This window comes from Lepisosteus oculatus, chromosome 24 (genome assembly GCF_040954835.1).
Source record: "Lepisosteus oculatus isolate fLepOcu1 chromosome 24, fLepOcu1.hap2, whole genome shotgun sequence".
NCBI lineage: Eukaryota > Metazoa > Chordata > Actinopteri > Semionotiformes > Lepisosteidae > Lepisosteus > Lepisosteus oculatus.
Genome location: NC_090719.1, coordinates 3,301,704 through 3,317,828, shown reverse-complemented (window position 1 = coordinate 3,317,828; position 16,125 = coordinate 3,301,704). Strand labels below are relative to the sequence as shown.

Genomic DNA, 16,125 nt, shown 5'->3' with positions numbered 1-16,125 from the left:
AGAAATTTGGCACTCCGAGTCTCTGTTGACCTCATTCGTAGTTCCCCCAATCTGATAACAGACATTGATAAAGTTTATATTAGGCGTTGTTATTGTCGTGGAGATGTTAGTGAACGACCGTGATCTAGCAGAAAGGAAGCTGAGCCGAGCCGACTTTAGAACTACAGATTGCCGTAAAGCAGGGCGCCCCTTTGCGCTGCGCTTTACGGCTGAGGGGGCGTGGTGGCTGGGTCTGTTTTGCGACATCAGATGACCGAGTCAGCTGATTTCTTTCCAGCAACAGGGAAGTGGGAGTTATAGGTATGTCTGCGCCCCGGTGCGATTGAACTTTTTGGGGGGGCTGTAGGTTGAGGGAGGAGCAGACAGGTTGCCGACGAAAGGGCAGCCGACAATCTAGAGGCGGTGAGCACCTGGTGGGGCCCGTGTGTCTGTCATCCCAGGGGAAAAAATCACGTCAGTGGGCGACATGTTCGGGGGGGAAGACGACGACGGGGATTTTCTGTCTCCCACGGGCGGGTGAGTAATTGAACGGGACCTGATTCTTTTTTTTTTAAATCATTTCAGCAATATGCATTGGTTTCCACAATTTCCCCGGTAGTTACACGAAACTGGGTAGCTGCGTCTAAATAGAGAATTTACTGAAACAAAAGTATTCCTTTTTTTCTTCTTCTTAATTGTGTGCGCTCTCCAAAGTGCAGGATTAAATATACGACGCATAGAGCACTGGAAAGTGCATCATTTATTGAAGACGGTCAGCTCGGGTATGTATACCGCAGGACGCAATGCTTTAAAAAAAACAAAGCAAGACACGAGTCTATCCTCCATTCGTTTCTGTCCGTCGCGGTTACGTTTTGAATGAAGTTCCTGTGTTTGAGCAGCGGTATAGCTGACACCTGTGCAGAGGAGCCTGTTCACAGAGCCGGCGTGGAGTTTCTCGCCCAAGCAGTTCCTGTTTGAAAGGTGCCGGTGAGCCTGGACTGGGTTCAGGGCGCTGTGACTTCACTTGCATCTCCCCGGGATTTGCGTGTTGGGGGGGGATCGGGTTTTTAAACCCGATTATGGAAATGTGGAGGGTCCTGGGCGGGGGGGCGCGAATTCTTCCTCATGCGATCGAAAGACGATCCGCTGTTCCTTTCGTGCACAACTTCCTCAAGTCACTATATTTCAGTTCTTGTATTGCAGAGGATTCAAAAATCACTTTGACACGCCACAGGTTTCAGAGTCGCTCGCGGAGTGGAGACCTGCGCGGACGGATCTGGTTCGAGTCGGCGCAGGCAGGCAGAGAGCAGCCCGGTGTCTGCTGGCCGCTCAAATGTTTCTGTATAAAGTGATTTTTTTTTTCCCTCTCGGAGAGTGTGGTGTTGAAAGTACCCGCCCGTCCCTCTGCGCTGCGTGTTTAATGCATTAAGAGCGATCACCGTTCCCAGGTTCATTAGGGCGCTGCCGGACTGGCCCCGTTTAATTTCCCATTAGTTTGCAGCGGCAGGCGAAGATGGTCTCTATTCCATCCAGAAGGCTCTTTAATCACGGAGGCGGGGGGGAGCCTTTGACTGGCAGGCCTGTCTCCGATTCAAAGCCGAAAGGGGCTTCCACTGAAGGCAAGAGGGGAGCGTCTGGACGTTGCTTCTCAACTAATTGCAGCGCAGATTAAAGTTGGCGCATCGCACCGCCTAAACGAATCCAGGAGGAACTGGTGCTTTCTGGGCGCTCGGCGTATTTGAAGATGTTGGATGTGAAGTGTTGGATCCGGGTTCTGTTGTTGGCGCATGACGTGAGCAATGCAACTTTTTCTACTGTAAAGTCCCGAGCTAGTGGCTTGATTTTCATTGGCGTTGTTGTGCACGTCCGTGTTTACAGAGAGCGCCGCCTCAATTAAAAACGAAGCATCGTGAGTTCATTGGATACTTTATTGCGCGGAAGAGAGGAGGACAGAGGTAACGAAGTTAACAGGTGAACCCCCGACTCTCACCCGCTTTCCTAAGAGCAGCAACGGGCTTTTATTCTAAAAGATGATTGCAAATTTTCCCCCAAACAAAACCGGCACATTTCTGATGGGTCAGTAGTAGTTTCTTACCAGATGAGCTGTGAACAAGGTCAGAAAGTTAGGTCGCCCTAAGGCCCTATTCCCTTGTGTGTTAATCACGCGTAGGATACACCTGAAGGAACCTCCGCCCGCTCGGACTGTACCAAACAGTTCTTGAGGCCCTTATTGTTAACTCCTAACGGGTATCGATTCCATCACAACGAAAATGAGCTAGATGGATCTTGTCTGTCACTTTTCTACCCGTGGTAAGGCTCCCACGAAGGAGACACTAGACCCTGTGACGGCTTCTTAGCTCCGAGTGGAGAGCTGAACACGTACTGGCCCTTTACAAATCACACTAGCGCCACGGGATCGAAGTGTGCCTGGCTTGCTAGATAACCACAACAGAGCAGTCTAGTTCCGTCTCTGTAGACTTCAGTTCCCACTTGGCTCTGAAAAAGCTTAATCAGATCTTTGTTGGCTTGATTTATAGCCAGCAGCCCGTATCACCCTGCAGTTCACCGCTGAAGCTCAGCAGGTGTGAGTCTGGTCAGTACCTGGATGGGAGACCTCCTGGGAAAAACTAAGGTTGCTGCTGGAAGAGGTGTTAGTGGGGCCAGCAGGGGGCGCTCACCTTGTGGTCAGTGTGGGTCCTAATGCCTAAGTGTAGCGAACGGGAACGCTATGCTGTAAAAACGTGCCGTCCTTCGGGTGAGACGTAAAACCGAGGTCCTGACTCTCTGTGGTCGTTAAAAATCCCAGGGCGCTTCTCATAAAGAGTAGGGGTGTTACCCCGGTGTCCTGACCAAATTTCCCCCTGGTCTTTACCAATCACGGCCTCCTAATAACCCCCATCTCTGAACTGGCTCCATCACTCTGCTCTGTGTGAGGTGTGTGGGGAGCGGACTGGTGTACTCTGGCGTGTCTAGAAAAGCACTAAATACGTGTTAATTAGTATTAATAACGAGGTCCCATGTCCTGCTGTTTTAAAGAGAACCGGAAAGCCTGCAGACAGACTCTAGATTCGGAACGGGACTGTCCCGTTCCAGTCACTGGGAGTCCTAAGAAGTGGGCAAGGATAAGCAGAGTTGCTGGTTAGGGGCAAATCAGTCCCCCGAGTCTGCTGGTCTTCTGTTGTTTAAAGCATCCCATTGAACTCCGGGCCCTGGTGTGAGTTCTGATGGCACTGTATGGGCGTGGTCTTTGTGGATGCCTTTTCAGGCAGAGGGGAACATAACTCATTGCCCACCACTGGCCAACCCCCATCCGATGCCCCTGGGCCACTGTGCCAACCCTTTCAGTACGGAGCACAGCCAGTAAGCACTTGAGACAGGAGGCCTGTAATAATAATAATTCCTTACACTTATATAGCACTTTTCTGGACACCCCACTCAAAGTGCTTTACAGGTAATGGGGAATCCCACTACCGCCACCAATGTGCAGCCCCACCTGGATGATGCACCAGTCCGCTCCCCCCACACCAGCTCTCAGTGGGGAGGAGAGCAGAGTGATGGAGCCAGTTCAGAGATGGGGATGATTAGGAGGACGTGATTGGTAAAGATCAGTGGGAATTTGGCTGGGACACCCAAGTAACATCCCTACTCTTTTCTATAAGTGCCCTGGGATTTTTAGTGACCACAGAGAGTCAGGATCTTGGTTTTACGTCTCATCCAAAGGACAGTGTCCTTTTACGGTGTAGTGTTCCCATCCCTATACTGAGGCACTAGGACACACACAGACCGCAGGGTGAGCGCCCCCTGCTGGCCCGACTAACACCTCTTCCAGCAGCGGCCTTAGCTTTCCCAGGAGGTCTCCTATCCAGGTACTGGCCAGGCTCCCACCTGCTGAGCTCCAGTGGGGCTGCCAGGTGTGAGCTGCAGGGTGATATACAGTAGCTGCTGGAAAAGTACTGGACTGTCCTCAAAGCAGTCAAGGAAGGGAGAAAGCTTTGCTCAATCCTCTAGCTTGATTGTCCTTTTTTTTTGCTGTAGTCTATTGTCCTAGTCTATTCAACGGGCGGTGTAGTGGCTCTGTGGCTCAGGATCTGCGCCTGTGGCTGGAAGGTTGCCGGTTCGTATCCCGCGGTTGGCAGAGGAATCCTACTCCGCTGGGCCCCTGAGCACGGCCCTTCACCCCAGCTGCTCCAGGGGCGCCGTTTAAAAATGGCTGACCCTGCGCTCTGACCCCCAGCTTCTCTCCCTGTCTGTGTGTCTCAGGGAGAGCAAGCTGGGGTCTGTGAAAAGACAGATTCCTAATGCAAGAAATTGTATAGGACCCTTAAAGTGTGTTCTTGTCCGTGAAGGCAGGCTGCCAGGGATGGGGCTCTCGCTGTCGGTCAGGGAGGGAGGGGCCCCAGCCTGCTAATTCCACTCACATGTTCCCAGCTAAGGCAGAGGGTCCCTTGTGCTCCTGCTCTTGCTGGGGCTTGCAGGTCTGCAGTCTGTCTCCCGTCTCGAAAAGAGAAGCAGAGCTGAGATTCAGCAGGGGCGGGGTTGGGTGGGGGTGTGGGGGGTCGTCCTGCCTGTCCTGTGGTTTGCTCGCGGCCGGCCCTGTGTTCTTTGAGTTTTGGTGCTGAAAGTGTCACGCGGGTGCGATCTGGGAGCGCTCAGTGGCCCAGAGGGAGAGAGAGAGAGCCGGGGAACCAGAGACAGGAGAGAGACTCCCCCAGGAGCAGCTGTCCTCCCTCGTCACTGCCCCTGCCTTCCCCACCAGACGGAGGAGTTGGTGTGGGACCAGCTGGGAAGCCGTCATGTCAGCGGTGTGGGACAATGACTACCTGTGGCAGGAGGTCCAAGGGTCAGTATCCAGCCTGCTCCACCTTTCCGTTGGTGAGGGACCCAGAGCAGGCGGTGGACGTGGAGGCCAGCGTGTGACCGGTCGCTCTGGGGGGGGATCTGCCGGCCGCAGGGCAGGAGCCATCAAAAGCCCCCGGAGATGGGTTTTGTGCCGCGTCGAGCCGCGTGGGGGCAGTCCTGGTTCGGTTCTGCTCGCCGGACGAGTGACCCGTGAGTAACCGTGCGCTCTCGAGAGGCCTGTCCGCCGGCCAGGCTGCGTCTCTTGAAGGGCACGGTGTCGGTGTCCGAGCTTCGGTTCCGAGAGTCTATGCGCAATCAAAACGAAAGAGAAAACATCTTGCTTGTTGTTTCTGTAGGGAAGGCGAGCAAAGTGAACACCTTTGTAAGTTTGGCATGAACTATTTGGCTCTGTTAAATTATGTGGCTGTTGTAGTCATTCCTGTGCAGTGCCCTACATAGCCTTGTATAGCGCCAAACTGCTATTGATTTTTTTTATTGGCGGTGGGGTGTAACTCTTGCGGATTGTGTGACCGTCAGTGTCTGGGAAGGCACCGACTGCGAGTCGGATTTCTTCTTCTCCCTCCCTTCGATTATATTTGAGGATTATTGTAAGTTTTGGGTTTCATTTTTGGATCGCACTTATTTTTTTTTTTCTCTGCGTTCCGACCGTGGATCTGGAAGACTTGTCTGGCGCAGGAACTAATCAGTAATCTTAGCCGCTTCGGTAAATCCCCAAATTGGTAAGAGCGTTGCAGACATTATTTGGCACAGTGGTTACGAGAACAATTTCCATAAGCCAAAATGCACGCCCCCGTTTCGACATCTATGTGCTCTTCATTTGGGAATTAACAAAAGCGCTCGGTCCATCTTAATTTGGTAACCCATGAGAGACAGCTTAATACGTTCATTGTCATGGATGACTTCAGTTTTGCTACATGTTCCCATATGATGTGTGTTTTCGTGCATCCAGGTACATTGTAAGATGTGGTTACTGCTGATCGTTACCTGGTTCATTGTAAGGTAACAGTACGGGTGAGATAACGGTTAAATATTAGTCCTTTGTTGCTGAGTGACATTAAAGATGCAGCAGATTAGTCTGGAAACTCAAGAGTGTATTGAAGCCTCTCACAATATTGTTAGTCCTGATATCAGCTGCAGCACTGGATTATCCTTATTACTTAATCAATTCAGAGGTGGAGAAATTACATTTTAAGCTATATTGTGGTTAGGTTATGTGTTATGTTAACCAGGCTGTGGTTTAAAAGGCAAAGATTTATTACAGCGCTATAACCGCAAAGCATAAGGTTTTACAACTGCATTGGAACCCTGCCCTCTCTGCAGGAGGAAAGAGAAAATATCTCTGCTTTTTCATATACATGAACACCCACTCAGATTTCTGCCTATTTAGAGAACTGTTGAGCCTAAAACAGTTTTTTTTTGTCCCTAGAGATCAACTGCGTACACCACAAGGTCGGTCTCTTTCCCCCATTCATTCCTTTTAATTGCATTCTGTGCATTTTTGGGGAAATTAGATTACTTTTGGACAAGGGGCGCTAGTCATTATCAGCCGAGCACAAAAACAATGGCGGGATTATCTCTGTGCCACGCTGCCATTTAGGACGGGAGACGGATTGATTCGACGCACCAGCGTGCAGTTTCGGAGTTGAATGCAGACCTCTCTCAAATTGACTGCCACCCCATTGCAGTCTCTGCCTTAACCATTTCTTGACCTTTTAGCCTTTCCCGTGCATGGAGGCCAGCGATGTCGTAGTGACGATCTGAGTCCTGCTGTAGGCTGGTCTCTCCTCTGCAGAGTCTGGGGCACGTGAGCTTTTTCCATATGCATAAATACTGTAAAGACCAAATCAGCTCCATTTTGCACCCTCCCTTCCATTTCTGTCACCTCTCACAAATGCTGCACACCCAGGGGCTCCAGTATAGTAGATGATCCCTCCCATAACCTCTTTGCCCTCCTACCATCTGGGAAAAGATATCCCAGTGTACGGGCCAGCTCCACCAGACTCTAACAGCTTCTTCCTAGCTTTGCTGTTCCAGAAGAGAGGAGTAGTGATCCTTTGACTTTTAAAACTGTGTGTCTGTGTGATTTCAGGGCTAAGCTGGCCTCTCTGTTCGGAATGGACCAGGCAGCCATTCGGGGCAATGAATCTTTCCAGTATACAGCCCCTAAGCAGCCCAAGAAAGCTTCTGCTCATGCAGGTAAGAGGAAGAGGCTGAGCTCTCTCATGGGATAAACACTTCTTTAATCAACTCTCGTCCCCTACATGCTGAAGGCTCTAAATGTTTCTCGGCAACACATATACTGTGTGTGGAGAGAATGCTGGTCTCTGATTGGTCAGTCCGGCACTGGGCCAGTGATGTCAAGGTGGCGTAACATCACCAGTAACCTGATGTGGCCCCTGCCTGCCAGCATACAAGTGTTACAGGTATCAATTTGAAGGGATGTTTTCCCTAAAACTGCGGTCTGGGTTAGATTTGTGTTTTCCATGTGCTTTCATCGGGCTCTCCAATTTCCTTCCACTGCCCAGGTGAAAATAATAATGATAATTCCTTACACTGATAGAGCACTTTTGGACACTCTCCTCAAAGCACCTTAAAGTAAAAGGGAATCCCACTTCCACCACCAATGATACTTCTGGAGGTTTGAGTACACTCAACCTGCCATCTCATTCCCATCCACCCCATCTGTGACTTTATCTCTGCACAAAGCACACTTTCTTTCGTGATTCCTTCATTAATCTACAGATCCACCTGTTTTATAGATTTATAAATGGGCATCAAGAAGCCTTGTTCTCGCCATGTGCAAAAGGCCCATCCATTTTGGGGAAAAATGCCTGTGATTTGTAGCATGGAAAAACAATGGAATGGTGATATGTGCTTTTATTAAAACTATATTTTGTGCAAGGGTTTACATTTCCTGTGGTGGTTGCCAAATATTTCGCCTCTGGAGACAAATGCCACACCTAAGACGGCCCCGTCCCTGAAATACTTTTGAAAGAGATCTTGTTTTTTTTTTTACTATCTGTCTTTTCAAGCATCCTGACTTCACTTCTGCCCCTTAAACTCTTTTCCGGTTCTGTCTCGTTTTTGAAGGCCCGCCCTCTCAAAAGCCCGCCCCTCCCCCGGAAGCTCCAGCCGTCTTATTGGCTACCGCCGTGCTTGCCTTCCGCTAGTGAGTGCCAATCAAAAACTGTGAAGGTCATGCTATGTCGCCATCTCTCTGTGCAATTGCTAGATAGGATCATTTAACCCAGGACAAGAAATGCTTGGCTTTTATAATGGCTTTATTTCAATATTGTAATAATATTATTATAACAACTGTAGAATCTCAAAACACTGGAAAGACCTTCAAATGTCTTCTCTTGTGGGGGATATTAGATGTAGTTGAGGTCCAGGAGAAATGCAGTTCTCTTCAGATTAACCAATCGCCTGACTGCTACTTTAGCCTTATAAATCTGTAGAGCATCTGTATAAATTGCTAATGTAAAGGCTGTTTTTCTCTGTTTGGCTAAATTTGCCTTAGTGGGGTGGGGTGCATTCGTAACTTTGCTTGGGACAGGTGTTGGTTTGCTCCCTAGCTGACCGGTCTGCTTCTCCGTCTGTCTGTGTGGGCAGTGTGACCGGGCAGTACGTGAAACAGGGGAAGCTGGGAGCTGCAGTGCTGGGAAATCACGCGAGCCGAGAGGTAAGGGGAGCCTGCGGCCCTGGACTGGTGTTCAGGACTGGCTCGCTTCTTCGGCAGCCAGGGTGTCCCCCAAACGCCCCCCTGTAGTTTGAGTTCAAGGAGTGAGCACCAGCGTTTGTGTAATGTTTGGAGCTGTTTAATGATTCCCTGCAACAGAGCTATCTGATTGTTCATCAGTATAAGCAGAAGCAGAGCTTGATTGCAAAGCATGTGGAGGAGTTCACCCTCCCTTACAGTATAAACCAGGTTTAAGTGCTGTGTCAGTCGCTGACTAGCTGAGCAGCAATGCCCTCGAATCTCTCGATGAACGACTAGAGGAGATCTTTGAATTATTTAACAGCTTTCAAAAGGGCTGTTGTCACTTGTGACCTTTCTCATCTTCTAACCCAGTCTGCTTCTTGTACAGTGTAAGGTGTGGCCTGTGATGTCTGGGCTGCCCTTGGCTGAGTAAATGACTCGCATGACTCTCTCTCTCTCTCTCCCTGTGCTCCTGCAAGTATAAGATCCTGCTGTACGCCAGCCAGCAAAAACAAGTGACCTCGGCCAGGATCCATCCCGGTTTCACGCTCACGGTGAGAGTTGGGGTGTGAGGGAGTTCGTGTGTGCGTGTGTGTGCCCTGTCGAATGGAGGTGGGGTGTCCGTTACAGTAGCAGACCTATAGCTGCAGCCATGGGTTCATGGTTTAGGAATATTCTTAATAATACTAAGAAAAATAAGAGTAAGAATGATACAGTGCTTTTTCTGGACACTCCACTCAAAGTGCTTTACAGGTCATGGGGAATCCCACTACCGCCACCAGTGTGCAGCCCCACCTGGATGATGCGCCAGTCCGCTCCCCACACACCAGCTCTCAGTGGGGAGGAGAGCAGAGTGATGGAGCCAGTTCAGAGATGGGGGTTATTAGGAGGCCATGACTGGTAAAGGCCAATGGGAAATTTGGCCAGGACACCCCTACTCTTTTTGAGAAATGCCCTGGGATTGTTAATGACAAAAGAGAGTCAGGATCTTGGTTTTACATCTCATCTGAAGTGCGGAGCCTTTTTTACAGTGGAACGTCACCCTCAATATATTGGGACATTAGGACCCACACAGACCATTGGCCCCACTAACACCTCTTCCAGCAGCAACCTTAGCTTTCCCAGGAGGTCTCCCATCCAGGTACTGGCCAGGCTCACACCTGCTGAGCTTCAGTGGGGCTGCCAGACGTGAGTTATAGGGCGATACAGGTGCTGGCAAAAGGAGAAAAAATTGCCAGTTGGCAGGTTGCGTAGTCTAACACGAGGTGAAAAACAGTGAGGAGCAACATTGCACTGGAAATGTTCTGAAATATAAATCCTAGAGGGATTATGGGATCTCTGCTTAGTGAAAGGTTAACCAGGAAGAGCATATTGGCTGTTAGACACACTCTCATCTTGATGATGTGGTTGAAAATCAACAACAGTAGTACGACGCTGTACAAAGCCCAATGCTTTCCTCTCTTTCACAGGTGCATCCTGGTAATTATGGGTCTTTTTACGATGACCAGCGGCAGAACTGGTCGGTGATGTTTGAGTCGGAGAAGGCAGCGATGGACTTCTGTAAGGAGGTGAGAGATGGGGAAAGAGGCAGGACGTAGGGGCGAAAGAGAGATGGAGAATGGTAGGAAAGGAAGGAAAGAGGTGAGGAGAGGAAGTGCAAGGTCAGTCTGAAGACGCAGTCTGAAGTTAACGCTGCCGGCGGTATCCGAGCTTCGTTTCTCTCTGTAGGTGTGTGTGGCCAAGGGAAACAGCGCCCCCTCTCTGGATGCTGTGGTGATACAGGACCTGGTGCTGGGGGAGGGGCAGGCTGTGGAGACGGGGGACTCTCTGGAAGTGGCGTACACGGGCTGGCTGCTGCAGAACCACGCCATCGGGCAGGTATGACCAACACGGAGACTCGCAGAAAGTGCCACGCAAAACAATCGTGCTGTGGGTTCCTGAAAGCCCTCTCTAAGGCTCGTCACTGAGCTTAATAACATAGTCTGCGTCTTAAATAGTTCTGTGGAAAGGTAGCATCTTTCACAGCTCTGTTGACCTGTGGGGACTCTTAAATTGGCACAACGAAAGCTTCCTGGACAGCCTTTTCAGCTCACCAAGCGGTGGTGAATTTGAGTGTGCTGCGCGATGCCGATGGTCTTGAGTGCGGTGAGGGCTGAAGTGCGCTGACTGGTCCCTGTGCCCCTGTAGGTGTTCGACTCCAACGTGAACAAGGACAAGCTGCTGCGTCTGAAGCTGGGGGCTGGAAAGGTCATCAAGGTGAGAGTGAGTGATACTCCTGGCCCTTGGGGAGGTCATCAAGGGGAGAGAGAGTGATACTCCTGGCCCTTGGGGAGGTCATCAAGGGGAGAGAGAGTGATACTCCTGGCCCTTGGAAAGGTCCTCAAGGGGAGAGAGAGTGATACTCCTGGCCCTTGGGGAGGTCATCAAGGTGGGAGAGAGTGATACTCCTGGCCCTTGGGGAGGTCATCAAGGTGAGAGAGAGTGATACTCCTGGCCCTTGGAAAGGTCATCAAGATGAGAGAGAGTGATACTCCTGGCCTTGATGAGTCTCTATCACTCCTTGAGGTCTAAAATGATGAAGTTCTTGTTCTTAAAAGGCCCGATTAAGAGATGATTGGCGAGATAAGCGCAGACTGGCTCCAGTTAACTCAGAAGCTCTGCCTGGGCGCTGTGATTAGTAATTGTGTGCTGTCATGTGGAGAAAAGGGATAAAAGATTGTAACTCTTCAGCTGTATTGGAATAAACAGCCTAGATATCAAGACTGCGTATTAGTTTTCCACATTTAAAACCTTTTGAAAGTGGCTGAGGGAACCTCACTCTGCTTCCCCTGTCTCATCCCCTCTTTTTCTCCTGCCCTCTGTCCGGATGGTGTCTGCCCCAGGGCTGGGAAGAAGGAATGGTTGGGATGAAGAAGGGAGGACGCCGTCTTCTGTGTGTGCCGCCCAGCCTGGCGTACGGTGCCCAGGGCATCCCGAGCAGGATTCCTGCGGACAGCACCCTCGTCTTTGAGACCGAGATCCGCAGGGTAGGACCGGGACTCTTTCGGTACCAGTGTCTAATTACGAGTGGAAGCACCTGAGTCAGTTTGAACTGCAATAACTAGGCCCTCCTGTACAGTACCTGCCCAGCTGAGATACACAATGCCTGAAAATAATATAATAATAATTCTTTGCACTTATATAGTGCTTTTCTGGACACACCACTCAAAGCGCTTTACAGGTCATGGGGAATCCCACTGCTAGCACCAATATGCAGCCCCACCTGGATACCTGGATGATGTGACAGCAGCCAGAGTGCGCCAGAATGCTCACCACACACCAGCGCTCAGTGGGGAGGAGAGCAGAGTGATGGAGCTGGTTCAGAGGTGGGGATTATTAGGATTATTAGGCCATGATTGTTAAAGGCCAGGGGGAAATTTGGCCAGGATGCCAGGGTAACACCCCTACTCTTTTCAAGAGACATCCTGGGATTTTTAATGACCACAGAGAGTCTGGACCTCGGTTTTACGTCTCAAGGACTGTGCCTTTTTATAGTATAGTGTTCCTGTCACTATACTGGGGCAGTAGGACCCACACAGACTGCAGGGGGAGCGCCCCCTACTGGCCCCACTAACACCTCTTCCAGCAGCAACCTTTTCCCAGGAGGTCTCCCATCCAGGTACTGGCCAGGCTCACACCTGCTGAGCTCCAGTGGGGCTGCCAGCTGTGAGTTGCAGGTTGGTGTGGCCGCTGGCTTGAGACAAGAAAATAATGTTTGATTGAGGCAGCTCCCTGGCTCCAATGAGTTAGACTCTTGGGCTCCATTGCTCTATCCTACCGGAAGAGGCTGATGCCCTGCACTCTGGCTTGAGTCTGGGGCTGCAAGTGTGCAGTGTTGGTCAGGGCTCAGCTGTCAGTGAACCTGGCCAGTACCTGGATGGGAGACCTCCTGGGAAAAACTGAGGTTGCTGCTGGAAGAGGTGTTCGTGGGGCCAGCAGGGGGCGCTCACCCTGCAGTCCATGTGGGTCCTAATGCCCCAGTATAGTGACGGGGACACTATACTGTAAACAGGCACCGTGCTTCGGATGAGACGTAAAACCGAGGTCCTGACTCTCTGTGGTCATTAAAAATCCCAGGGCGTTTCTCGAAAAGAGTAGGGGTGTTACCCTGGCGTCCTGGCCAAATTTCCAATTGGCCCTTACCAATCATGGCCTCCTAATAATCCCCATCTTTGAACTGGCTCCATCACTCTGCTCTCCTCCCCACTGAGAGCTGGTGTGTGGTGAGCGTTCTGGCGCACTATGGCTGCCGTCGCATCATCCAGGTGGGGCTGCACACTGGTGGTGGTAGTGGGATTCCCCATTACCTGTAAAGCGCTTTGAGTGGAGTGTCCAGAAAAGCGCTATATAAGTGTAAGCAAATAATAATAATAATGTTATAACAGGAGGGTTGTGGGTGGAGCAGTCCTGCTGTACCCTTGAGCAAGGCAGTCCACTCAGATGGGGTTGTGTACCTGCTGAGCTTCAGTGGGCAGCCAGTGGGGGAGCAGCAGGGTGATGGGGCTGCTGGCTGCGGAAGATATGGAACGTTCTGGAAGTTCCCAGCAGATTCGTTTTCGTTCTTTTGATCCGCGAAATGGAAATCTGTTGGGTTGGTATTTTCCCCCCCCCCCCCGGCGTGACGACCGACTCGTTTCGGATTGCGTTTCGCCGCAGGTGAAGTTCGCGAAGGACAGCGGGACTGACCGGCTCGGTGCGGGGTCACGGGACTCGGCGGCCCCTTCGCCCGCCCCCAGCGTGGATAGCCTGGGCCCCGAAACCCACCTGCAGCCCCTCGCCTCGACCCCGCCCAAGCCTGGGTAGGAGACGGCTGCCTGGTTAAAAACTCTGCATGTATAGATGTTTGATCTCTTTATGGGCTTTTTGAGCTGCGGTTTCTTGGACAGATTGTGCCAAAGAAGTACGAAGGAAGTTGGATTTCCGTTATTTTCAATTATTGTTAACTACATAAAATAACAAAAATGCAATATTTCACACCAGGGGTTGGTCTCTGTTACTGACCTAAAAACCTAAAACTGCCAGAATTGCTTTACTGTGTATTTTGATCTGTTAAATCATTCCTGAGCATTGGAATAGGTTAGACACACCCGGACCATGTTATTAATGGCCTGTGTGTGTGTCTGAAGCTTTTTCATCTTGGTTGTGCGGTATCTATCACAAGGCTGTAAGTGGAGGGGTGGCTCTGTGGCTCAGGATCTGCGCCTGTGGCTGGAAGGTTGCCGGTTCAAATCCCGCGGCCGGCAGAGGAATCCTACTCCGTTGGGCCCCTGAGCAAGGCCCTTCACCCCAGCTGCTCCAGGGGTGCCATATAAATGGCTGACCCTGCGCTCTGAGGGAGGGGGACTTAAGAACAGTTACAAATGAGAGGAGGCCATTTGCCCCATCTAGATTCATTTGGCAGGTAGTAGTTGGGTGGAGGAGTGGAATCCTATTCCGTTGGGCCCCTGAGCAAGGCCCTTAACCCCAGCTGCTCCAGGGGCGCTGTACAATGGCTGACCCTGCGCTCTGACCCCCAGCTTCTCTCCCTGTCTGTGTGTCTCATGGAGAGCAAGCTGGGGTCTGCGCAAAGACAAATTCCTAATGCAAGAAATTGTACACGGCCCATAAAGGGATCTTATCCTATCTCTTCGTTGTGTGCTGAAATGCACTGTGTGGTGTGGTGCATAACCATGGCTACCTTTCAGCGCCTGTAGATAAGGGATCCCAGAATCCATCAGTTTTTTCGGTTTTGAGGGATGAACAGTTCTACACCATGGTGGGAGTGTGGGAGAAAGTTCCCAGCCATGTTGTTAAAAAACCGATACCCTGACTTCTTTCAAGAAATGGTCAGATGAGATCCTCCAGCCCAGTGAGCTCCTACCCAAAAGAGTTAGACAGGCCAAAGGACCTTCACGTTTGTAACCTGTTCTTAAAATTTGAAAATTGAAATTGTTGTGGAAAAAATTCCATTATTTTTTTTTTTAGATTCTGTGGTCTCAAGTTTGGGCGGGGGGGCTCCTGTGCTAGATTACAGACGCGTTCATTTCCTTTTTCAGTTAACGACTCCCCTCTGTCTTCCTCTCTCTCCTTGCAGAGATCTGCCGCTGCGCGCCAAGTCCAACTCCCTCAGCGAACAGCTGACGGTGAGAGTCTTCCGCCCCCTGTGTCAGGATTCCTGCCACTGTCGCCTAAAACCCCTCCAGAGCCAGACCTGGAACTCCCACAAGCAGGAAACGCTGGTGCCCGATCGGTTCTAGAGTTTCGATAGCCATAAATTAATTGCAGGTTATTCCCGGTTTGTCATGTCTGAAAAGGACTTGCAGTCCAGTGGGTCCGCGTTTTCCGTGAGTTTAAAATGCCCGTTTTTTGTAAACTAACGCCCTATACCCTTAAGTATATTTTATATCGTTTAAATTATGTAGCACGAGTCAAAATAACATGCGCCGCTTGGTTACGCCCTTGGCCACGAGTGTCATGTTGGAAATGCTGGTCCACGGTGATGCTGTGGTTGAAAATTTCTTTCTCTCTCACATTTTCTCTCTCAAATTCCCTCTACAGTAAACATAACTGATGCTTTCTAATATCTTCTGTATTTTTATGTGTACATGTCTGTGTGAACTGTGTTTTTGTTTTGTACGCGTCGCAAGTTGATGTCCTGAAGGTATTTAGTCGGTGGCACGTCCCATCATTCTCCTCTGTAGGGTGTAAGTAGGGTCAAACTTGCGCGCGCGGCACACAACTATAGCATTTGCCATTATCTGAAATAGGAAAACGTAGTTGAAGTACCGCTAAATTTAAAATACCCTCGCGTAAATTGGGGGAACCCTCTGTACTTTCTGGCCCAATACAAAGTATCTGGTGGGGCGTGATGCTTCTGGTGAGGTACGGTGCAGCAGACAGTGCCGCCCTCTACGGTCTTGCTGTGCCTGGAGTTCCTCGGTGCTCAACGTCAGCGTTGTCTTTGTGTTAACCCCCACTCAAACTGTGACCCACCAACACCGGCCCGCAGAACCCAGACGCCACAAAGGCCAAGCTGATCTCCCGCATGGCGAAGATGGGCCAGCCGATGCTGCCCTTCCTCACGGGGGCAGTGTCCTCCCAGCCAGACTCCAGCGACTCGGAGATGGAGGTAACGGCTTTTTTTTGGGGGGGGGAGTTGATGAGAGTGCGGGTGGGTGATTTCAAAACCCGAAGCAGCAGCAGCTTCTTTTCTAACAACTAACTGATCAGAGATGGCAACAAAAGTCTCTGCGCAAGTGTGCTGAGAGATTAGACGCTTCTAGAGTTGCAGGTGTGTTTCTTTACCTGACAATAGTGTCTTAACCACAACTTGGGGATTAATGGGGATTCCGTAAACATTAAAAGAGGCATGAGCTGTTATATAGCGTTTATTACTTAATAAACCAGTGGATTCGTGTTTCAAGCACGTTGCTATCGGCTAAGTCTGCAGCTGCTCATGCCAGTTTCACTGGGATTGTGTGTGTGTGTGTGTACTCCCCTGTGAGTTCCTGTGAGGAACTGTAGTCGGAGAGGTGCACTCGTTTTAATGCTTGTGGCTGTACATAACC

General features: G+C 50.5%; 1 protein-coding gene across 3 annotated transcripts in view; it reads left to right on the top strand.

Annotated features, from left to right (window-relative positions):
* Positions 1 to 255: 255 nt before the first annotated feature.
* Positions 256 to 16,125, top strand: part of fkbp15b (FKBP prolyl isomerase family member 15b) — a 28,618-nt gene continuing 12,748 nt past the window's right edge. For 2 of the 3 annotated variants that reach the window (XM_069183272.1, XM_069183270.1), the window contains exons 1-12: positions 256 to 516; positions 6,929 to 7,035; positions 7,930 to 8,008; positions 8,452 to 8,521; positions 9,019 to 9,093; positions 10,009 to 10,107; positions 10,268 to 10,417; positions 10,727 to 10,795; positions 11,422 to 11,565; positions 13,235 to 13,377; positions 14,652 to 14,700; positions 15,567 to 15,686. In XM_069183272.1, the coding sequence (XP_069039373.1) occupies positions 467 to 516; positions 6,929 to 7,035; positions 7,930 to 8,008; positions 8,452 to 8,521; positions 9,019 to 9,093; positions 10,009 to 10,107; positions 10,268 to 10,417; positions 10,727 to 10,795; positions 11,422 to 11,565; positions 13,235 to 13,377; positions 14,652 to 14,700; positions 15,567 to 15,686 (1,155 nt within the window). In that variant the 5' untranslated portion in view covers positions 256 to 466. Of the gene's footprint in view, positions 517 to 4,757; positions 4,820 to 6,928; positions 7,036 to 7,929; positions 8,009 to 8,451; positions 8,522 to 9,018; positions 9,094 to 10,008; positions 10,108 to 10,267; positions 10,418 to 10,726; positions 10,796 to 11,421; positions 11,566 to 13,234; positions 13,378 to 14,651; positions 14,701 to 15,566; positions 15,687 to 16,125 lie in introns of those variants that run through there. The other variant, XM_069183271.1, reaches the window with a different exon arrangement.